Here is a 25,258-nt window from a genome sequence, read left to right on the forward strand (position 1 = left end):
TCCTGGAATTGAAAAGCTTTGCTGTTGGTGTCTGGTCCTCCAGGTCCCACCTACACCCCAATGTCTCCCTGTGGAGTCCTATGGACCCTGAAATACATATTTATATATATAATGACATGCAAATGGCAGCACTCCCGATTCCGACATCTTCAAGGGATGAAATGTTGGAATAATCAGGCTGTACTTGTAAAACCATATTGCAAGACTCCCAGTGCGGTCACTTTCATGTCATTGTATATTTGGGACTATTTAGTCCAGCTATAGCTAGCAAAATGCAGAGTGGAACGTTGTTTCCCATTTCTATATACACATTTGAAAGACACCAGAAATCATCCAATTCCATTGTCTTTTATTGTAAATTTTAGGTACAAATTGGACAACAAATACTGCCCTCTTCTGGTCAAGGAACATTAATAAGGCAACCATTTTACAAAGTACTGATCTCCAAGTCACATACAGTGTATTTGAAATACAGCAGAAAAACAGCTCTACATTTACTGTAAAAAAAAACCAAAAACAGTTTCTGAAATCTGTAGTTCACAATAGAAAACAAGAAATCTTCCCACAACAAAGGCAGTAGAAATACATAGAAATATGATAAACACAAAGCAATGTCATCTTGTCTCTTATTCTGTAAGGAACTATACATATGGCTATTGTCTCTGTTTTTATACAATTTAAATTCAAAAGCTTAAAAAAACATATTTACACCTCATCAATGTAAAATATAACAGCAGTTAAATACTTCCATAAAATATATTTAATTTGTCATAAAATAAATTCTCAGTACTCTGTATATACACTCTCTGATGGGGCCTGAATTCAACAAGGACTGCAAAAGACTATGGACCAAAAGTACCAGTGTGAGATTTGCAAAGCACAAAGATTTTGTTGATTTAGAGCGGCAGTTTTATGCAATACAAAACAAGGTTGGTTTTATATTGTTAAAAATTGCTGCTTTAAATCTTTGTGCTAAATCTCCAAAATCTGAGCATTTTGCAAATCTTGCACTATATTACATTTAGGCCTATATTCCGATATTTCTGCCTAAACATAGGTGAACTAATTAGCGGCTCAGTAATTTTGTCAACCATATCTGGTTTATAACAGGTCTTTATGTCAACATGAATAGAAATTCCCTCAACATGACCTCTTTACAGTGGTTTTCCACTGCCACTCTACCAAGTCGGAATTTTGTGGTGTTATCTTTCCTGTGGCTTCAGTCCGTCACTTCTCAGCTACTCACCTACTACTTGTTGCGTTGTTCCTGGCTGTACAATATATTTACTAAATAGATGTTTTCGAAGTCACATATTCCCTGCGGCTTTGACTGCTGAATGTAAAACGACTATAGTAATAAAAGCTAAAATCGGCTAGTTTTGCAAGTATTGTTATTGTCTTTTTAAATCCAGCAGTCAGCAGTCAAAGAGAATTGGCTTTGAAAACCTGCTGTTTAATAAATATACCCCAGGGTATAGCAACCCCAGATTCTCTTAGACAGAAGTTAGCAGTTAAGACTTAAGTATTGTTAATGTAAAAGTCATGCATACATTATTGTGAGTTCAGAACCCCACTAAAGTGGAAATTTTGTGTATACATGGCGGAGGCAGCCATTTTAAGCCTTCTCAGCTTGTAGTTGACAGGTACAAAATGGAGGCTCTCACCCCATCCAAAATTGACCTCCACAGCTGTAGTGACAAAATCTCAGTTGCAGAGGAGAAATGGAGTCACAAAAGCAGAGGAAAGTCTGGGTTCAGAATCTTTACATAAATACTATATCCAGTGTTTCTTTTATTATTTTCATTAGTTTGAGGCCCTGTTGTTGATGAAGAGCCCAGATCAATGTGATAGGTGCACATTTAACAGTCAGTAAATAGAAAAGAACCAGTATAACAGCACTATGATATACCCTTTTAATAAAAATATGTTCTCTTAAAACATTACTAAAATAGTATCAGATATTTAACAAACTTTGCTTATAATGTCACATTACATTTGTGTATAAAATACAACTTAAATACAGTGGGAAACCAATTTGTTTTAAAAAGTGTTGAGAAAAAATGTCAGTCGATTACTTGGGTTATCACTGGTTAGAGCCTGAGGCTCAGGGGAAGAATTTTAAAGTCTCTGGATCTGCTATTTGCAGCAATAGTTCCTGAGGCCACTGCCGGCTCAGTAACACAAAACTGGCAAATATCACAGTCCTTATATGGTGACAGGGGTAATTGGGGGGACCAATCACAATCCTCAGTTTCTTGACTGCAGCCTATGATTGATCCTTCCACCCTCTCCCTCAGACTGAAAGCGGAGGCACCAACTCATGGTACTCTGACTTGAGGGAGGGGTTACTTACTAAAATATTTTCCTAGGTTAGATCGCAGCTTTAATGCGGGCTGTAACGATAGTTTTATGTTTTTAAATTCAGGTGCATAGGTGAAGACAGCCTTCGCATTATAAAAGCTCTGTGGTAATGACGCACTTGTATGCTGCAGTATGTTGCACAAATTCCTAAGGTAACCTTCATCTTACAGCTTGAGGATATGAATGCTATGGCCTCCTCATAAATATACAAAAACAAATGGGATTGGAAGCATGTCTGAGGCAGCTACCATGTCTGAAAAGTCTTATTATGTATAACTAATTCTGACCCCCATATTATTGTGTAACGAGCAGATCATACTGAAATCTCTGCAGTAATATAGTATTTAGCCTAGTGCATTAGACCCACATTTTAAAGCAACAGATGGTCCCTTCTGCCTGATAAATGTTGGTACCCAGCTCAATTATTATACTTTTCAAACATTCTGGACTCCATTGAGAAAACCTTATTGCTACCATAAGCTTGCAAGGGCTTAATGCATCTCAGTACAGTGTATATAGAGGGCTTTATTTATAAGAAAGTGCTATTGTATTACATACACACAAGTAGGGGCAAGTGACATCACTAAGTGCCTTTAATGTTAGTGATGTCATTAGTTCCCAGTGAATATACTTTCAAAGGGATGTAGTTATGAGACCTGAGGGCGCGATGCCGCCGGTCTCAATACTTAAGATAGGAGTTGAAGTACTGACGCCTATCTTAATCCCAATGCAGGAACGCCGAAGGACGCCAGCCCGAACGAGGTAAGTCCGAGGCGCCCTTAGCGTTAGCCGCAGGGGGGGAGGGTTAGATTTAGGGAGCGTAGCGGGGTAAGGTTTTGGGGGGGAGGCTAGGGTTAGGCACCACTTGGGGGGCAGTTAGGGTTAGGCACGAAGGGTGGATACTTAGGTATAGGCACTAACAGGGTGGGTTAGGGTGCGGGGTGGGGAGGGTAAGGCTACAAGAAGGGAGGGTTATGGAGAGAAGGGGGAGGGTAAGTATACTTACCCGACCCCTGTCGGGATACCAACCATCGGGATGCCGCTGTCGTATTCTGACAGGAGGCATCCCGACAGCCGGCATTACATACCCATTCCGCTTTCAAGTAAAAATTGGGTAAGCTCAGAAAATGGCTGCCTTCATGGTGTGGATGACAGGTGCCTTCTGTCAGTTGCAGAATTATCTCTCCACAAATAAGTGAAGCCTTCAGTCTCTAACAGGGTTAATGGTTTTTAAGTTAATTACAGTGACAATAATCTGCGAATATAAAAACTTCCATCAATCACTTAACTTAAAACATTTTTTGTACACTAGTTAATATAGAGTCTACCCATCGTTAATGATGGCGCCCAATTATTCAACCGTCCTCCACCTGTTACCTTTCCTATCCTGCTCCATGACATTTCCAGAGTGCTGCTGTTTCCTACACGTAGTGAATGCAGCCATTTTGTTTCATACAAGGACCAATGACCTGACAGAGGGATTTGAGGGCAAGTCTTCATCAGACAGTGAAAACGGACAGGCTGCACTCTCTTGACTATTGGGTCAACTTACAAAATGGTTTCATCCATTGGGTACAGGTGAAAAGTGCACTTTAAGGGGCCTATATATTAATAATCGGATTTTAGACCCAATAATTACAATCAGTTATTGTCGCTTATTGCGGCAATAAAAAATTATATAACGCCAAATTAAGAAACACACATAGGGATAGATTCCTGCAATATATTATATAATATATAATGCAATCACTTTACTTTCTGGTTGTTGACCAAGCGCTACTGAGCATACGCCATCATCAGACTGTGCATGTGTGAGCGGCCACTGTGCAATCTGTTGCATATAGGCTACATTTAGCTACTGGGGCCAAGCTCAGGATATAATATAGTAATATATATTATATATATATTATATAATATATTCACAATATAGCAGCCCCCATAGAAAACTATTGCGTTCCAATATCTCTTTGGAAGGGCAGAACCTTAGTTTTTAAACATGTCAATTTGATTACAAAATCAGAATTGGGCAACATATGTAATGAAGTGCCATTATCTCCTGCCAGTCTGATTAGGCAGCCATTTCATTTTTTTCGCCAGACTGGAGGCGTCTTTTACTACAGTGTAACATACTGTACAAGACCACAGAGCAGGACTGTACCTGAGACCATTACCTCTATCCCTGAGTACTTGGTTCATGTGGAACAGTTAGAACCAGTTCATCAAATAAACTCTGCTGGATTGATACTTCCTTAGTGTTTACTTGAGTACAGAGATTACAAACTCATTAACCATCCTACTAAAATAAAAATTACAGGCAAATTGATTTGTGCTTTTGGGTCACTTGTGGGCCCCCCGAGATAGACACAAAAGGTCCCTGTGGGGTTAAAATTTATCTTTGGTTAGAACAAGAAACTAGAACATGAATGCAATAGAACAGTCGTTGTCAGCCCATATGTTAATGTGCGAGGTCCATTCACAGAGGTGTATAAACACTCCAAGGTCAAAAGGGTAGCAAATGTGAGCTTAGGCCTGTGGATCGTTGCCCCAAATGTAAATGACTGTGTGATTTCACACAGGCTGTAATGATCCCTAAGTCAGCCATCTTTTCCCTAAGTCAGCCATCTTTTCCCATAATCCCTAAATCAGCCATCTTTTCCCATGATCCCTAAGGCAGCCATCTTTTCCCACACCGAATACAGTCTGTCAGAGAACACTATTCAAACACCTGTATGAAGAAATGTAAACCTAGTGCAGAAGGGGAGACATAATATAAATAGGACATAACTATATGTAAGCAGCTCACTTTTTGATAAGACAGTTAGGGGTATATTTACTAAAAGGTTGATTTTAATCAATTTTGAAATATTTTACATCAATCTAGATCGATATTGTGTTTCTGGGGCTAAATCACACAATTACTAAAAGACAATTTTTGATTTTGTTTTGTTAAGTGCTAGTAAATGTGTGATTTAGCCCCAGAAACACAACATTGATCTAGATTGATTTAAAATAGATCAAAATCTATTAAAACTGACCTTTAATAAATATATCCCTTAGTCTAGATGTGTAGGCTATCACCACAATAAACTAAAAAATTAGCTTTGGGTTCAGCACTACTTTACCATACCACCTCCGCTGGGGTCCTCACTCCCTCTTACAGTCCCACGCAACATTCCACTGCTCTTCTTATTCACAGGAGAGATGATTAATACCCACCACTTGTTTAACATAGGCCGGGGGAGAAGAGAAGAGTAGAGGGTGGTCTCTTACACCGATGGGTGACCCTACCTAGTGACCCTAGTGGATCTGACAAGAAGAGCCTGGACGTAACGTCAGTTCTTTTTTCTTTTAATTTCATCTCTACAAACTTCACCTAAAAGTTAATTTTTTGTTTCTTTAAGGGGGAAAAAAAATGCCAAAAAAGGGCATCCGGGTTTCCCCATTTGATTTTGGCTCAAAGCTTACACACAGAAAGCATTACCATAAAAATTGCAGTTGATTGACTTAAAAGGACAATAACATCTAGAATTAAAATAATTATAGTGCATTTAGACAGCACAGTAAGTTGAAAGCTGCAAAAATGTTTCTGCAATGTCCCTAAGAATAGATAATGCTTAATCGATGAATATGTGTTGCCAGGCACAAGTTGTACAAAATAACCTATTTACATAATAACGTATCAGAAAATGTCAGTTAACCTCTATTTACTTACATTCCAAGTATCACTCACCGGGATCGTGCTTACGCCTGACTGCTCACACACATATGAATAAAACATTTACATGCATTCAAGGTCTCCTTTACCATGAAAACTGTTTGGGAGACTAAAGTGTACTGTACCCATTGCCTACACAACGCAAGCAGCCATTTTGTGGGCTGTAGCAATATTCACAAAAAATGCAACTTTCCTGGCAACAAAGTGCCTTTTGGTGATATCATCAGTTAGTTCTGAGTTGATAGGATGAAATCTAATGCAGGAGAAATGTCACTGGTTCGGTCTCCAAAATGGCTGCCTCTACTGGGTATAGGTGACACATGTTTTAAGTATTTTACATGGACACAATTCTTTTCTAATTACATTGTAAACAGCTGAAAAGACAGCACACAACTATCGTGTGTGTGTGTGTGTGTTTGTGTATAAAATGTATTTTTATTTTTGCAAGTAAGAATAAAAATAGTCCATTTTGCCACAGTTCTTTTTATAGCCGCCATAATCTATGTTAGTGGCAATACGGCATCAAAAATAATTTTTTTATGGAACCCACCTATTGGCAAGTTATAATCCTATTTCCATATTGTATTCTGTGAGAGGAAATAGAGGCTTGTCCAGTTGCATTGGTGGACAATACAGGACACCAAGCTACAAATCGGCGCCATCTTGCAGCAGATCAGCGTCTTCATCATCCAAGATTAGATCGGAGTGCATGACCTCTGTCTCCTCCAGGACATCCTCTAAATCCTGGGCCACGTCATTATCGAAATCCTCCTCCATGGTTTTAATCAGGCTGAAGTGATCAAACGCTGTGACACTGTCAGTGGGTAGAGTAGTTCTCACTATGGTCTTTGCAATAGTGTCCGCCATCTCGGCTGCTACAGCCGCTTTCTGAGATCTCTGCCTCTGCTGCTCCTCCTGCTGTCTGTGAGTTTTCATGTGCGCATTGCGACTCTTGATCTTGTAGAATACCCTGGAGTAGATGGTTACAGTATTGTTATACATGGTTGATATAGGTTTTGCTCCTATTAACTCTTGGTACATTATTGTAATAGTATGTGTTTGAGTTACCCGACAGTCAAGAACGTCAACATGAAAAATGTTCGACATGATCATAATGTCGAGATCTAACATGTCGTCACCAGAATGTCAACAGTACATTTTTGGGTTATTTTTAGGGTTTTAGGGGTAGGTTTAGGGTTATGGGTTAGGCTAAAATATGCAAAAATGTATTTTAACATGTTAAATTTATGAACATTTCGACATTTTATCCATGTCGACATTTGTGAATGTCAACATATTGCTTGTCGACCTAATGTCCAAGGCAACATTCTGAACATTCAGAACCTCTTTATCAAGTAAATGTATTTTGTCAGCAGCAAAACCTCTCCATAGAAGACATTAGCAACAGTGACAATTTAGGGAACAGCTCAAACTATATGTTTTCTGGAACAAAGTTGAATTATATTTATTGTATAGGGGCACATTAAAATATGAATATTGATTACATCTACTGTTGACCTATCACTAGATTCTCAACTGTTATTGTTTACTTTTACTGCATAATGCTACTGTTGATAGCCTTCATAGCAAGAACGGAAAAATCTAACACTAGAGGGACTTGGTGACAGGACACCCTGCACCCACATACAAAAGAAGCAGCCATTTTATTGTTGCTTATCAACTAAATATGAACTAGAAACCACACGGGGTCATAAAGCTGAAGCAGCCATGACGTGAGTTGAACCAGTACATGAGTGAAGCCTATCATTTACTAGAATTAGTTTGCAATAAAATCATAGGCTGTATTCCAGGAGAATTGGTCTATTCTATAATATGGTGGCCCCCAATATATAGCTTAAACGTTATGAGAAAGAACCTCTACAAATACATTTCATTTATACTAATTTTTGATATATAAAGCAGGGGAATTTTTTTAGTGGGATAATTATTATTATCCTCTATTTATATGGCACAAGGGTTCTGCAGCGTCTAACAAAGTACATAAACAGCTGATAAGAACAAGAAAACATTGACTTACAGTACAAGACAATGCAGGACAAGTACATGGTATATAAATACAGCTGCATCAGTGGTCACAGCACTCGAATAAGTAGCAGGGTGGCAGAAGTCAAGGTTTAGGTGCCGTTGTAAGGAGTATGGAGTAAATTATAGTATAAGTAAGGGAAGGAAAAGTACATGGGGAAGAGAGCCGCTGCTCATGAGAGCTTACATTCTAATGCGGAGGGCAGACAGGGGTGACACACATGGGGTAGACAGTGAGCATGGGACAGAGGGTTAGGATGAGAGATGGATGGCTTTGTCTTGAGAGCCTGTTTGAAGTTTTGTAAAGAGGTGGAGTGTCTGACAAGGAGAGGGAGAGAATTCCAGAGGTAGGGAGCAACACAAGTAATCAGTTGGCAAGAGAGGCAGAGTGAAGAAGGCGGGCAGGAGTGTAAAGGGGGATAAGGTCAGAGATGTAAATGGGAGATGAATGGGTGAGGGCTTTGTTAGTGTGAATTGAGTTCTGAAGGGGAGACAGTGTAGGGCTTGTAGGAGGGGGAGGCAGATGTAGTGCGTTTGGAGAGGAAGATGAGTCAGGCAGCAGCATTGAGGACAAATTGGAGTGGAGAGAGGCGGGAGTCAGGGAGGCCAGATAGGAGGAGGTTACAGTAGTCCAATCTGGAGATGACCAGTGATTGGATGAGGTCTTAGTAGCATCCAGAGTGAGAAATGGTCTGATCCTGGAGATATTAATGAGATGGAAATGGTAGAACTGCGAGAGGTACTGAATGTGTAGTTGGAAGGAGAGGGGGTATGAAGGATAATTCCAAAACAGCGCACTTGGGGTCTATGGGAGATGATTGAGCTGTCAATAGATAATGAAATTGTGGGAAGTGAGGTTATGCGGGAGGGTGGTAAGACGATCAATTCAGTCTTAGACTTGTTAAGTTTAAGAAAGTGCTGGGACATTCAGGAAGAGATAGCAGAGACACAGTTAGAGATAAGAGTAAGGAGGGAGGGGAGCGGTCAGTGAAGGAGAGGTAGATCTGAGTATCATCAGCATAGAGATGATATTGGAGGCCAAAAGAGCTGATGAGCTCACATAAAGAGGGAGAATAGGAGAGGTCCAAGAACAGAGCCTTGGGGGACACCTACTGTTAGTGGAAGTTTAGGGGAAAAGATGTCATGAGAGGAGACAGAGAAGGAGCGGTCAGAGAGGTAGGAGGATAGTCAGAAGAGAGTGGTCATAGAGGGGGAAAGGGGAATTGGTGAAATCAGAGATATCACAACTGTGAGTAAAAACCATATGGGAGGGTGAGTTAGGCCATTGGGAGAGACCAAACAATGATGTGAGGGTAAGGAGTTTAAAGGCAGAGAATTCTGTCAGGCTATCGATAGGGATATTGAAGTCACCTAAGATAATGGAGGGAAGAACTGAGGAGAGGAAGTGAGGAAGCCAGGAAACAAAGTTGTTAAGGAATTTGGAGGGAGAGCCTGGGGGATGGTAAATGACAGCTACTTGAAGGTGAACAGGTTGGAAGAGGAGTATAGCATTGAAGCTCAAATGAAGATAATGCAAGCGACGGTTCAGAGGGAATGAGTTGGTAGGAGTAGCTGAAGGATCCCAATACTACCACCATGGTGACCCCTGGGCAGGGGCTGTGAGAGAATGTGAGGACCCCAGAGGAGAGAGCAGCGGGAAAAGTGGTGTCAGAGGGGGGAATGCAGGTTTCAGTAATGGCTAAGAGATTCAGGGAGTTTGAGATGAAAAGGTCATAGATGAGGACCAGTTCATTACAGGCAGTCCCGGTGTCAGGTTTGACATTGTGGGATCCCCTACTGAGGGGTTGTGATCTTGGTTTAGGAAGAACTCGGGGTGAGAGGCCTGGATATAAGAACTCCTCATCCACGGATCTTGGATGTTGGCGAGACCTGGTCAATGGTGCGGAACCTAACCTGCAGGGAGGTGTTCGCCAGTGAGCCCTCCAAGCGGGATATGGGCTTAGCTGCACCATGCAGGCAGGTCGCGGTCCTTTGACCATCCAAGATCCGTGGGAATAGAGACTCGAGATATCAATGGCCCAGGGGAAGTGCCTTACAAAGGCACTGCTACACAGGGAGTACACTGAGAGTTTAATACTTGTGAGTATTCCTGGAATAAAGGATTGACACACTTTTCCACAACTGGATAGCACTTGTACTGCGGGGTGGCACACAAGGGAAACATTTAGGAGAGGAGTGCTGCCGCACTTTAGCACTGTGGGTAGACACACAAAGGATACACAAGGAACGGTGTGTGGCCACACTTAGCCACACGGAATGGCACTGGTAATATACACAGGTTGAGATGGAATGGCACTGTAGCTCACAGGAGACACTGGTAAATTAAATGTTCAGGCATAGATGGAATTGTACTGTAGCTCACAGGAGACACTGGTAACTTAAATATTCAGGCAGTGATGGAATTGTACTGTAGCTCACAGGAGACACTGGTAACTTAAATATTCAAGCAGTGATGGAATTGCACTGTAGCTCACAGGAGACGCTGGTAACTTAAATATTCAGGCAGTGATGGAATTGCACTGTCACTGAAAACAAAGCTCTCAGGCTGGGATATAATCAGCACTGTTGCTCACAGACAACACTTGTAGCTTGTAATTGGTGCAGCTGTGAAACACTCAGGATAACCTTGTAGCTGGGAATCACAGAACTGCATACACAGGTAGAGATATTAATCACCCTGGTGCCGAAAGGAGACACTGGAACTCCTACACAGGTAGAAAGGAAATAGCACTGCTGCTCACTGAGAAATGCTGGAACTTAGGCTCACAGGAGACACTGGAGATTAGGTACACAGGCAGGGATGTTTAGTTGCACTGCTGCTCATAGGAGACACTGGTGATTTAAACATGGAAACCAAGGAAACCTGGAACAAGACTCTGCTAGCACATAGGAGAGACAATTGTTGATCAGGCAACTTCCTGGAGTTCTGGGGGCAGATTTATACCCAGGGGTAGCAGATAATTGGAGCACAGCATCAGCTGACTGAGATCATGCTACCATTGGTTAGGAGGACTGTCACATGAGAGGAACTGTCATGGCGGCGCCCATGATGGGAACTCCGATCCCCAAAACACACAGCCGACCATGGAAGTCCACAAAAGCACCTAGGGCAGAATACTCAGCATTTCTCCCCTCACTGCACCAGACGTCTGACCACAAGGAAGTCAGGGGAAGCCGGCACCAAGGTAAGAGATAGCTGATCCTAGGCTGAACCCTGACACCTGGCATTCCAGAGGGCACAGGAGAGAGGGACAGATTTAGTAGGAGAAATCTGAATGAGATTATCAGAGTTGCTATAGCGTGGAGATGAGATAAATTTGGGGGATCAAGATGAAGAGAGTGTAGTTATGGTGCGGGCTCCTGAGTTAGGAAGGGAAACTGCAGAACGTAGGCATGAAGGGAGTTTAGTGTGACACATAAAGAGATAAGGGAGGGGAGGGAGTGCCTAGTGGTGGAGTAGTAGGACCATGGTTGGACAGAAGTGAATGAAAGTGGAGTAGCGGTGGGGGAAGGAAGCAGAGGGGAGAATAGCATACAGAGGAGTGGAGAGAGGGGGAGGAGGAGGCGGAGGAGACTAGGGGGGAAGGATAGAGGTGGGAACGGGGCAGAATAAAGGATTAGATAGACACTGAGTAATGGGGGGTGTTGAAGAACACATGGTCATGGTGTGGATGAGGTAAATTGGGTGAGGAAGCTAGAAGAAGGAATGGAGGCTGTATGAAAGAGACAGTGCAGTAGATTTGCATAATATGTAGGTAAAAAGTACAGTGTTGGTAAATAAGTATGCACAACAAAAACTTTTTTTATTAAGTGGCATAAATCTGGAGATTTTATAGAGTGTGTTACAAGATAGAGATGTTAGGGTGAGGGGGGATGTCGACAAAAAACAATCGCAATTCAGACAGTAAGGGAGAAAAAAAACAAAAAAACAATTGTGAGTCAGACAGGTTACAGATATGTCAGTGCCTGTGATGTGTCTTTCTAATTATTGCCAATTACTGCACCAAAGGTGCTAATTTTATATGTTTTTGTAATTTTTCATTGAAATTACATTTGATATATTTTTAATTCCCCCATCATACTTCCTTATATGGCTGTGCAGTATTCACACCTCACATTGAATTGGGGGTGAACAGGATGCTGTGATTTTGTGTGAAATAGGTTGTCTGTCTCTAGTATTACTCTGAGTTTAATTTAATGATTATTAAAAGTTATTTTTTGATTAACACATACAAGAGTGCCCCAACACAGAGTTCCTGTCTCACGTTTCTGTTTATGTAAGGCAGCCTTGCAGATCTTCATTGTAATAGATAAAAATACTCAAATAATTTAGTTTTTTTAATGCAGAATTCCGAATGACCACACATGTGGTTTACCTAACTTTTCTTATGAAAATGAAAGTAATGGAGCATACACACGGTCAGATTTGTCAGATTTGTCAGATGAACGACTGAACGATTGAACGATTTGAACGATTTTACCAAAGTTTTGAACGATTTGAACGATTGAACGATTTTTGACTACATTAAAATGAATGGAATCGTCCAAGTCTGACTGCAAACCCATCAGATGTCAGATATCGTTATCTGACAAACGGGAACGCGCATCGTTGATCGTCCATCGTTCAGGCATGTCAGATATGAACGATTTTCCTTCAGATATGAACGACTGAACGATTTTTAAATCGTTATCGTTCATATCTGAAGGAAAAATCTGATCGTGTGTATGCACCATAACAATTCTTTTTAACAGGACCATAAATTCCTCTATAAGGAGAGTTAACAAGTATAAATCTCTTTCTTACTTGCCGCAGACTTTACAAGGGAATATTGATGCCACGTCCGTTTCTCCGCTTGTGGTACTGTGCGCAGGAGAACTCTTCACAGAGCCGTATCCACTCTGAGATCCTGTCTTTGGTCTACCTGAGCCAGTGGTTGGAAAAATCTTGGTTGGGATACTTGTTCCTCCATGAATACGAGCATGGCCATTCAAAGCCTGCTTTGAGCAAAAGATCTGGAAAAAGCAAAAGAGTTACATATATTTAGCCATCTCACCCAGCAAGTCAACGCAGCCAGCCGGAGAACTATTCAATCAGATTAAGGGTCTGATTCAAAGGTGGAGGCTAACACATGTGCGGCTGCAATTTATTTAGGTTTTGCAGCTGCGATAATATACAAATTCTAGTATCAGCCTTCCCCTTGTGTACTTGCGAGCATCGGACATTGCAAGCCCATAGACGCCCACTTTCAACATCCGTAGACAGTGCAAACTGCCGGTGGACTCAAACACTGCACCATTGGCGCACCAACGCGATCACCATAGACACTTACGATGCGTTATGGCTGGTGCAGTGTCTCCTTCTGAACTTTCTCTAAGAATGGCCCCGGTGGCTGCGGCTCTGTGTCTTAGAATGCAGCCGCATTCACTGATGCGCCTGTGACACTCCCATAACGCACCCACGAGACGGCCTTCTTTTGTGATCACTTCAAGCCACCTTCTAGACAGCACCCAGGAATGCCCACGGCTTTCCACCACCAGCTTGAAAGGGATAATTTGTGGACTCAACAGAGATATCTGCGTACACATGTGCTGTAGCGCTTTCCAGGAATTTTTGAGCATGCACATTAGCAAATAATCTCTCAACTGCACAAACATTGACACAGCACCCCGGGGCTATTCAGTTACTGTCTGCAGTAAACCTCGAGTGTGCACTCAACACGGATTTCTGCACACACCTCAGAAGGGTGCAAATAGGAATCTGCTTTGTGTGCACCCCCAGGGCTTACTGCACGCAGTAATTACATAGCTCCAGGCATTTAACCCAGAATCTACGACTAACCGTGCGTTTGTTGTGGGATATAACTGAATAACTCTGGGCACTTAACCTGGGTGCTAAAGTCCGTGGTAAGTCCCATGGCTAATAGGATCTCCCCTATATGCTGTGTTGGGTCTACAAGAATTATATTACTTTTGAATACCCCATATTTCTATTTGTTATTGTAAGGAGAGTCTACACTTAATAGCACCTGACTAAGCAAATGTAATACAAGCAAATGTAATATTTTTTATCTTGAGTTTTTTCTGTACGAAATGCTGAATATATCCTTCTTAACGCTCTGTGACCAGGTGCCCAATAATTTATTTGGATTGGGTACAGGATCCCGTTGGTCGGAATGCCAGCAGTCAGAATACCGACATTGGCATCCCGACAGTCAGAATCCCGACACAAGTAAGTATACTAACCTTATCCATCCCACTAACCCACTTTTCCCGCAGCCTCCCCTCCCCCGCAGCCTAACCCATACCCTCCCCCCCTACAGCTCAACAATAACCTTCCCCTTAGTGCCTAAACCTCCCCCTAACCCGAATACTTACCATCGGAATGTCGGCGGTGGGGATTCTGGAGGCAGGATTCCAACTGCTGTCGGGATTCCGGGGCTGGTATTCTGAGCATCCTGACTGCCGGGATGGTGACTACTTCCCATTTCTTTAATTGATATACCGTGATTTTTTTTCTGATAAGTCAGATATCCATTGTTTCAAATAACTTGTGCTATGCTTTCGGGGACTAACATGGAAGGGGAGGGAGAGGAGCATTTTCAGGATTTAACCCCAGGGGTGGTAGCTGAGGATTGGTGTCCTGTCCCTTAATATACCACTGGAATAACAATATGCCTTCCTATTGCTCCAGTACAATTCACACAGTACTGTTGATGACAGGTTTGGAGAAGGGACAAGATGTACTTACAGCTCCACAGTTTCCCATTTCACACACAAAGGAGCCGGCAGGAGGGCCGAGGATTGCGCTGACATGATGGTCCCTCTCTGATGGGTGCAGGAGTTCTGGGGATTTCTGTACTTGCTCACAGTCATGTTCATATTGTCTGTGTGCAAGATCCTCCTCCTCATATGCATCATCAATACTAGTCTAGGAAAGAAACTAGCATGAGAATAGCCCAATGGTGCACCGTGGATATAGGCAGGTTACTTAATGATGTTTGATAGAAAAGTCCAGGAGTAGAGCATTGTGTACCTGGTGTAAGGGGTCATGTTGGAGGGTCTGGAACCGACTCTTTCTCACCTTTGAAGCAAAACTCTCACTCACTCCCTTATTGTCTCTCTCTCCCAATCTCTGCACTGACTATAGAAGGCCACACATCTCCCCCCTACATCTCCAACCTCATTTTACCTACACTCCCTCATGACCCCTCCACTCTGCCGAAGAGCACCACCTCACTAACACATGGATTACTTCTTTGCAACCCCCCCCCCCCCCCAACACAATGTCTGCTGACCTATGAAACACACTCTCATGGCCTTTTAGATTAGCTATTAGTCTCCAAGGCTCCAAGCGTGCCCTCCACTCTCGCTGCTTCAATCAAGCCCTTCAGTCCTCCTAACACCTCTACCTTTGCTACCATCTATACTTCACACTTAGGGCCGGATTCAATTAGACACGAAAAGTCATCATCCGCGAAAAAGTTTTGTTCATTTCCGCTTTTCTGCGTTCTATCTCCAAATTCAATTCCAGGACGTTTGAGCCTTAGCGGAAACTCAATGCAATGAAACACGTGGAAAAGTTTCTCCAATGAATGGCAGGCAGATAAAAGTGCAAAATCTCTATTTTGGGGTGCACATGTTGGGAATTGATTCAGAACCCTTTGGACACCCCCCGGAAAAGGCCAAATCAGCCACACAAAAGAAAAATGACCTCAAAACACCTCGAAGATTACATGTCATTTTTGGGGCAAAAATGAAAAAAGTGGGGGGACAAGGATAAAAACTAGCGAAATAGGTTTCTTGGGGGGCTGTTTGGATGGGCCAAAGGTTTTTGGGATTGCAGGTGCATGCAGCAGGTGGATCTTTCACCGGGCCCCCCAGCCGCAGCATCAGCCCTGACCGCTAGTCAGCCCAGGCCAGGGATCCCTGGGGAGTTGAGTACCCCTCCAATAAAGGGGTACCCCTCTCCAGGGCACCCCTGGCCTAGGCTGATAGCCCGGGGCTATCCCCAGCACCCTAGGGCGGTGGGTGCCGGGTTGATAGTGTATGTGTAATGTAAAAGAAATGGTTAAATATTGTCTTTAGTTGTGGAACAACACGTCCCAGCAAGCCTCCCCCGCATGCTGGTATATGGAGAACCACAAATACCAGCAATGCGTAAAAAACACAACTTACACTGTGACAGTAAAATGTTATTATAACATACATGCACACTCACACTCACTATCACACATACTCACCTAGTATCCAAAGTAATCCATAGGGGTTCCTATAAAAAAAATCCATACTCACCTCTCCGATGCGTAGGTCACCTCCTCTTCTCCAAGTAGGCATCCAAAGGGTGAAAACAAAAAAACGGGTGTTCCCAAATCCAAACGGACTGAGCAAAGCTATGTGTTTCCACATAGCTTTACTCCGCGCGAATGACCGGGGCACACGTGGTCCCCGTCATTGAAGGAGCCGCCAGCCAATCAGCGTACATCTCCGTTGGAGCAGCTCGCTAATTGGTTGTGTGCGGTCAGCGTGTCTCCCCATAGACTTTTATGGGGAGACACGCTGGGGGAGATTTCTCTATTGAAGTCTATGCTGGGAACCGCGACATTGCTGTAACCACAAGGGTGACCTCAATTAACACACAAGCAGCCAACACATACAATATGGTATGTGCTGGCTGCTAGCTCGGGAGAGATTTGCAGAGAGAAAACACTGCAATCTCAGGTGAGTAATCTCCTGCAAAACGAGATACTCGGGAGAGATATCTCGTTCTGCTTCACCATCGGCCAACTCGTTTAGCCTCAAATCGCCTGTTGGTAAATTTGGTGAAAAAAAAAAGGGATTAAATCACCCGAGTTTTGGCAAGTACCAGTGAGATAAATCACTTTGAAAATCGGGACCATCTCGAATCTTAGTAAATTTACCCCCTACTGTCAGTGCATCTTATTTTGGAGTACACACTGATTCCCCCAATCTATTCAGTACTTTCCAGCTGTTATGCATTTGCCAATTTCCGTTTTCGCGTCCCAAACAGGCAAAGGTGGCGGAAAGTACAACAGGAGAAAAGTCTGTGACTTTTCGCGGCTAATTGAATACGGGCCTTAGGACCTGATTCAGAGCCGGACGCTATTTGCGCTCGCTCGTTCAGAAAAAAGGTGTGGCTATTCAAATGAACCGTTCGCTCTTTGCGGTCTGTTCACGCCTCTAGGTCTGAACGAGCGTACAAAACATGCGGTCGTTTTTTGGAAAACTACGCCCCCTGGCCGCTCGCATCCTACGTCATGTCCGCTATTTATTAGATTAATTGAGTACATTGACCAGCGTATGAACTGCTCGCTATTCTTGTGGTTGGTTTTTCCTACCGCAAACTTGCGAGCAGTTCTGACTATAAAATAACCCAGTGATGTGGTCAATGACGCTGCTGTATTAATTATGCACACCCATAAAACGCCCGTTTTGACCTTTAAGCACGCCTGCGTTCTGATCTCCACTCCCCGTTTTCAAGCACCTTCCCCTGTTACCACCCACATACGCCTCCTCCTGTCACTCAAAATAGCAGGCATTCGCTATTTAGCGAACAAACAATTTTCGGCCGCACTGACTGGTTCGCGCATGCGTATTACGATCCGTACGCATGCGCAGTTGTGCAAACGTCGCTCGGAACGAACGAGCGGCCGCTTACGAGCGGCTCTGAATCAGGCCCTTAGTGTCATTCTGTTTGGGTCTGCTGCCCTCTAGGATGTAAGCTCATATGACGAGGGTTCTCTTCCCTTGTGTTTTCCTTCCTAATACTGCCCCCCAGATATACTAGCCCTGTTTTCTCGAGCCCATGCTCCTGGGCACTGTCTACCTCGTATCACTGACACTCACTGACTTGTCAATAGCTGGATCTGCAATTCTATGTTCTATTTATCGTCTATAAACTTGTTGACTGGTCATTGTACAATTTTGTATTACGTAATTATGTATTATTCGTTGTTGCCTGTGTATTGTTTAATACTGTTAAATGTGTTCTCTGTTCACCTCCTGTATCAGCGCTGTTTACCATTTGTGGCGCCTCACACATATAAAAGATTATAATAATAAAGTAAACACAAAGACAGCATGCAAGGGAGATCCGGTAAACATATAAATGGTTCAGTAATGCCATATCTCAGAGGTTCCCAAATGCGGTCCTCAAGGCTCCCCAACAGTTCAGGTTTTAGAGAGATCAATGGCTGAGCACAGGTGGTTCAATCAAATTGACTGAGGTACTAATTAAGTCACCTGTGCTCAACCATGGATACTTCTAAAACCTGCACTGTTGGGGAGCCTCAAGGACCGTGTTTGGGAACCTCTGCCATATCTATTTTCTAACTCTGTATTCAAATATATGATGTAGAAGAGGTTAGTTTTGATATATGTTACTACTAATCAGCTTCTACCTATCATTTAAAAAAATGTTAATAAAAGTGATAAATTGGAAAGTGATAAACAACCCCTGTCATCTTACAGGCTGTGTTTGAAAAGTGACAGTTAGGAGCTGATTAGTTGGCAGTTTATCACTTTCCAATTTATCACTTTCCAGAGCTTAGTACATCTCCCTCTAAGGTTTTTATGTACTAAGCCTTGGAGATAGATAAAGTGGATGGAGATAAAGTACCAACCAATCAGCTCCTAACAGGCACTTTTCGAACACAGCTTGTAAAGTGACAGTTAGGAGCTGATTGGTTGTTACTTTATCTCCATCTACTTTATCTCTCTCCAAGGCTTAGTACATAGACCCATAATATGACTATAAGCTTGTGATGTGCATTAGATAACAAGGAGGTGGTTGATACAGCACTTAGGGTGCAGTAAATAATAATGCTGTCTGATTTAGAATAAACCCTGCTTTCTCTCATTCATATTATATGTGCAGACTCTCCTTATTCCACATCCTGGGAAAGCTAAGTGTATATATAGGCAGCGTTATGAGGGTGAGGTAGTTGATCACCTGGGCTGGATATAATTTACCTTATATCATTATTACTAACAGTGAGCAGGTAATCCCTGCATGGTAATGGCTGCACACATTCTCCCTCTGTGTAATCACTATATTACTGTCCCAGCAGTAACACGATGACCCTCAGGTAAGCTTCCTGTACACGTTGGACAGATACAGAAATACAGGGACATTTTATAGCTGCCCGGCGAGGTCACATCCCCACTAGTACCTCTGTGCTACCAATATATGGTGCAGCTGCCCATGTCATGGACTCCACCCATATCAGCAATAGTATAGCACATGGCACCAGTGTAATATGATGGTTGGCAGTGTATACAGGACAGATACCAGTGTATACAGGACAGATACCAGAAACACCCAAGGACACATACAGCAGCCATAGCCCATGTATCAGAGGCCCATTGTGACCCACATGATGTCACTGGCTATATAATCCCCTGGTCACACTGGGAGTCACCCTGTTACTGCGATCCCTGCAGAGCAGGCAGGGCTTCAGATAAGTTCTGAGACTACAGGCTGCTACTATAACATGTCCGCTCAGCAGAGCGCATCACGTAGAACCGCGGGATATTCTGACACTCACATGCCGCCTAATATAGGCTGAGCTGCCAGTCACTTTGATGATTGGGTGAAGGCTGCTCGTTATCTGCCCTGAGTATGCAGGACCGGCGTCAGAACCCATGTATAGGGATGGCAGCACCCCACCGTCCCCGTGCCCTGCACCAACCTCTGCCCACCCCTCACAGGTTGGGATGGTGCTATCTGTATCCCCAACTTCTTCAACCTTGGATGAGAATAGTGCTAAGAAAATTTCCCCAAACCCTGGAGCCAGCAAAGGACCAGAGCAGAACCAGCAGGAGGCAGTACAAAGACAGTCCAGCATCCATTCCCCCTGTTTATCCCACATCCAGACCCGGGTATAGTGCAGGCATCCACCGGTGAGCTACTGCAGTTCCTGGGAGAGTATGTATGTCAGCGGTGCCCCAACCTGAGATACCTGAGCCCTGAGAAAATCAAAAAAAGAAAGAGAAAAGAGAAAGACTCCATGTGTGGGGCACACTCCTATAGTAATGAAAATTAACAAACTATAAAACTATGCATTTTATTGATATTCATTAAAATAAAGAAGGAAAAAATGGCTAGGATCACCTATCAGGTTAATGTTTAAACAATACAGACAAACAAACAATTCTCCAATCATAGGAGATACACTGAGATATTCCTGCAATTTAACTTTGTATATTTTACCAATGTCTATGGAAAAATATTATACAATTTTATAATAATAGAAGTATCTCTCAGAATCCACAAGACAAGATATTCAATATTGAAATATACAACATTAGATATAACCGGCAATCACTGTTATTTCCTATATATAATGAAATCTACAACATTTGATATAATCGGCAATCACAGTTATTTCCTGTACATCTGGCTTTAGTAATACAGGTATTCAGGATTGTATATAGGCAGATTTATAGTTGGCATATATCTCAATGAGGGAATAGGCAGTGAGTCTTCCTATATGCGCATATACTCCAGAAAAATCAGCACACTAAGGTGCGGGAAAGGCGAAATAATAACAAAATAATAAATAGTAATGGCTGGATACTTATCGTAAGCCCAGTGACAGCAGTGCAACCTTTTAAAGCTGGCCCCTAGCCCGACGGCCGTTTCGGTGGTGAACCACCTTCATCATGATGAAGGTGGTTCACCACCGAAACGGCCGTCGGGCTAGGGGCCAGCTTTAAAACCTTTAAAAGCTTGCACTGCTGTCACTGGGCTTACGATAAGTATCCAGCCGTTATACCATGTATCTGTGACATCAGCCATTATATTCAGTTACAACATGGCTCTGTATTGGATTGTATTTATATACTAAAGAAACTTGATTTTTTCTTAAAGGTGTTGTGCTGGTCTCTTTTTATCTTTTTACTCATTTGAGCACAATGTTATTTATATATATATATATATATATCTTTTTCCCCTTAGTTATTGACTAATTGACTAGTATAAACCCAATGACTATGTTTTTACATGCATATTGTTTCCATGTGTGTATGGACTGACCTATGCATTCATGATAATAAAAATATATGTTTGTATATATGTGTGTGTATGTATATACATACACAAGCACCCTACTACATTTTTTGTATTTTTGCCACACATATATATGTCTTTCACATGATTTAAAACAGATATATTTCATATACATTATATTCACGTACGCTCATTAATTAGTTTGTACACTCCTATGATATATATTAGTTACACTTTTTTACACTCTATCCTTGTTAATTTCTAGGTCTCACATTTATTATTTTATTTTTCACAACAGTATTATTGTATTTCCACATTTATTCACTTTTAACTATTTACTTTCAATGATTACCCCCAACAACACATTTTTATTTCTATACATGAACTAGCATATTCAAATATGAGATTTAATTAAATATGCATAATCTATATCTCAATATTAATAAATAGTAGCACACCCTCCATTTATTTATATAAATGAATCATCACCAACTAAATTCAATATATGAAATTTGAATAAATTATGCACAATCTACATTGTATTCGAAGTGAACACTTTTTATACTCTGTATCAACAGTGAGATACACCTATGTATGGAGAAAAATTATCACATGGCAATTGCCTTTACATATTTCTTATATTTATTCTTCTGATATTTTTTTTTTCATATATTTTATCTATATTTAATATAATTTTTTACTATATTATAATAAACTGCACTTGTTAGGTGTACTGCTCTAGTCAAGTTGTTATTAGAGAAATTAATCGGTCTTCCATTAATTTTTAAAAATGTCTTGATATCTACAGAGAATGGTTAATTTTGTTTGTACTGATATAAACATAGATTACTTTGTATTTACATAATGAGAATATCGACAATAAAAAGAACTCTATCTGCATATGTGTTCGTTTGTATGAAATCAGTTAGTATATGATTCAATATGTCTGCGTGATATGAATATTAAGAATGCAGCACAATTACAACTAATATATATGATTTAATATATGACTGGGCGAAGGGAGTGTTAACAGTGCAACATAATGATAACTAATGTTTAAATCATACCCTTCACTATTGGAGGTAAATAGACATGGAGGAGAATTAGTTTTATATATATGTGTGTGTATGTACTTATATATGTATATATATATATTTATTTTGATGTATTAAATACTCCTTTGTGATATCTATACATATCTACTTAGTATATCTTTGCAATTCGGCAGCGATAAGGAGGCAGTAATTGCACTAGCTATAATGAATCTCTCTATAGCCTTAGATATTGATAATTATATGACAAAAACAAGGATCACATGCCACTAACTCAATTAATGAGTGACACATATAATTATGAACACTGGTATTCTAATCATTATATTATTATATTTTTGTTTAACTTTGAAACTTCTCCCTTACTTCAGTGTAATCATGAGCACAAATTTTAAATTACATTGTTGCTAAGTCAGCTGTCACTCTGACAAGCTGAAAGCGCTTCACTGAATGTATGAACATGATGTCATCTTAAAGTCCTGCCCCTCTGCTGACATTACTTGTGGACTGGCAGATCCATCTGCCAATCTGACATGGTAACCTATCAGCTAACAGCTGACGTTATTTAACTCCGGTCTGAATACCACAGCCTTGTGCTTCCTCGACAAAGCATCGGCGAAACGTGCGTCGGTCAGCCTGCTGGGGGCTCCACAGTGCGCACTCTGGACACCTGCACCACGGATACCACGATTGAAGGGAGACTGAGTGTCAGGTACTTCCTTCTACTTTTTACTACTCTCTCATTACTGCCAGCCGCCGGGACTCTCTGCGCTGCTCATTGGCAACAGGGACAACGGTGTGATTAGGCTTTAAAAGCAGAAGCAGCTTATCTATTTTCATTGTGCCAATACTAGGGACTCTCATTTCCTGGCCTCTATTTATAAAACGGGAAACAGCAGATCCCAGGTATATAAGTACACAACTCTTTCACCTATATCTATCATATGTCAAAAACAAATTTTTGTTACATTTAGCCTCCCAGGTAGAACTGAGGGACGCCTCTACTACCAATATTGATTATATTATAGTGGTTTTCCCTGGTGTTTAGCATTTTAATTGTGTGCATTTTTTCATCTTCATACAATTTATTATTTTGTTATTATTTTGCCTTTCCCGCACCTTAGTGTGCTGATTTTTCTGGAGCATATGTTTTTTTTATAAAATTTCTGCTACCGCATATAGGAAGACTCACTGCCTATCCCCTCATTGAGATATATGCCAACTATAAATCTGCCTATAGGCAATCCTGAATACCTGTACTACTAAAGCCGGATATACAGGAAATAACAGTGATTGGCGATTATATCAAATGTTGTAGATTTCAATATTGAATATTTTGTCTTGTGGGTTTTGAGAGATACTTCTATTAATATAAAATTGTATAATAATTTTCCATAGACATTGGTAAAATATACAACGTTAAACTGCAGGAATATCTCAGTGTATCTCCTATGATTGGAGAATTGTTTGTTTGTCTGTATTGTTTAAACATTAACCTGATAGGTGATCCTAACCATTTTTTTCTTCTTTATTTTAATGAATATCAATAAAATGCATAGTTTTATAGTTTGCTAATTTTCACTACTATAGGAGTGTGCCCCACACATGGAGTCTTTCTCTTTTCTCTTTCTTTTTTGATACATATAGTTTACTCCCAGAGTGCACCTTCTACCTATATCATCTGTATACTGACCCTTCCCACTCATCATATATTCCTGTGCAACCAATTCCTTTCCACCTACCCCAACCCCTACTCATACCCAGAGAAAATCACTCAGTGGTTCTGTGATGCTGACTTATGGCTTCTGCAACACTGCCAAGAACACAGCTTCATCACTCCAGCCAACGTGGTTGTTGTGTATATGATATACAGAGAGGCCATTGGTGACTACTTGGACAGTGAGGTTGAGCTAAAAACCACATTCCTCACCTGCCTCTACTTGGCCTACTCATATATGGGCACTGAGACAGCCAACCCACTAAGGCCCTTCCTCGTAGAGACCAACAGAGAGGCTTTCTGGCAGCACTGACTGACCATCGCAGACTGCACCAGTGCCAAAATGATGCAGATCAATACTGACTCCAATTACTTTATGCAGGCATTCCAGGACCTGTGTAATGGGGGCATTATGCCTGGAAAGATCCACAAGGCTCTGTGTGTGTCTCCAGCCTCTGGAACCTTGGATGAGAAGAATGCCAAGGAACTTTGGAGCCAGATGCAGAACAAAGCAGCACCACCAGGGGGCAGTGCAGAGACAGTCCAGTGTACATTCTCCCTGTGCACTACATCTGGAACCTGTTATTGTACAGGCATCTACTGGTAAGCTCCTGCAGTTCCTGGGAGAGTATGTCTGCCAGCGGTGCCCCACCCTAAGAGACCTGAGCCCAGAGAAAGTTCTATGATGGTTCCGTGATGCTGACTCATGGCTTCTGCAACAATCACTCCAGCCAAAGTGGTGTTTGTGTATATGATATGCAGGGAGGCCATTGGTGACCACATGAACAATGAGGATAAGCTACAAGCCATCTTCCTCACCTGCCTCTACTTGGCCTACTCATACATGGGCACTGAGACATCCTACCCACTGAGGCCCTTCCTTGTAGAGACAAACAGAGGAGCCTTTTGGCAGCGCTGCCTGACCATCGTAGACTGCACCAGTGCCAAAATGATGCAATTAAACACTGACCCCCATTACTTTACACAGGTATTCCAGGACCTGTGTAATGAGGACATTAGACCAGAAAAGCAGCAAAATAAGAAATCTGTGCTGACATCTGCACTCACATGGATGCGGTGAGTGGCGTCCTCGGCAAAAAGGAAGATTCTGAGGAAAAAGACCTAAACCATGGACACATAACTGGTCATTTGATCAGATGAACATTTCTGGATTGCGGTTTCCATTCAGCCGTTTCTAATGACAACCAATAAAGCAGACTTTATTGTTTGCATTAAAACAAAACAAAATCCTGTTTTAAGTTTTATGTACATAAAATGTGTGATTTATATATGTTTATTTATGTAATGACTGTGACTGGTTA

General features: G+C 41.7%; 1 protein-coding gene and 1 pseudogene across 1 annotated transcript in view; one reads left to right on the forward strand and one right to left on the reverse strand.

Annotated features, from left to right (window-relative positions):
- Positions 1-5,393: 5,393 nt before the first annotated feature.
- TRERF1 (transcriptional regulating factor 1) overlaps positions 5,394-25,258 on the reverse strand; it is a 164,340-nt gene continuing 144,475 nt past the window's right edge. The window contains exons 15-17 of the mRNA XM_088477531.1: positions 14,889-15,068; positions 12,945-13,153; positions 5,394-7,046 (exon numbers count right to left, since the gene is read on the reverse strand). Coding sequence (XP_088333657.1) covers positions 6,722-7,046; positions 12,945-13,153; positions 14,889-15,068 — 714 coding nt within the window. The 3' untranslated portion in view covers positions 5,394-6,721. The remainder of the gene's footprint in view (positions 7,047-12,944; positions 13,154-14,888; positions 15,069-25,258) is intronic.
- LOC148518257 (cyclin-dependent kinase 5 activator 1-like) lies at positions 19,874-24,543 on the forward strand (annotated as a pseudogene).

This window comes from Taudactylus pleione, unplaced genomic scaffold, assembly GCF_031769625.1.
Source record: "Taudactylus pleione unplaced genomic scaffold, aTauple2 ptg000201l, whole genome shotgun sequence".
Classification (NCBI taxonomy): Eukaryota; Metazoa; Chordata; class Amphibia; order Anura; family Myobatrachidae; genus Taudactylus; species Taudactylus pleione.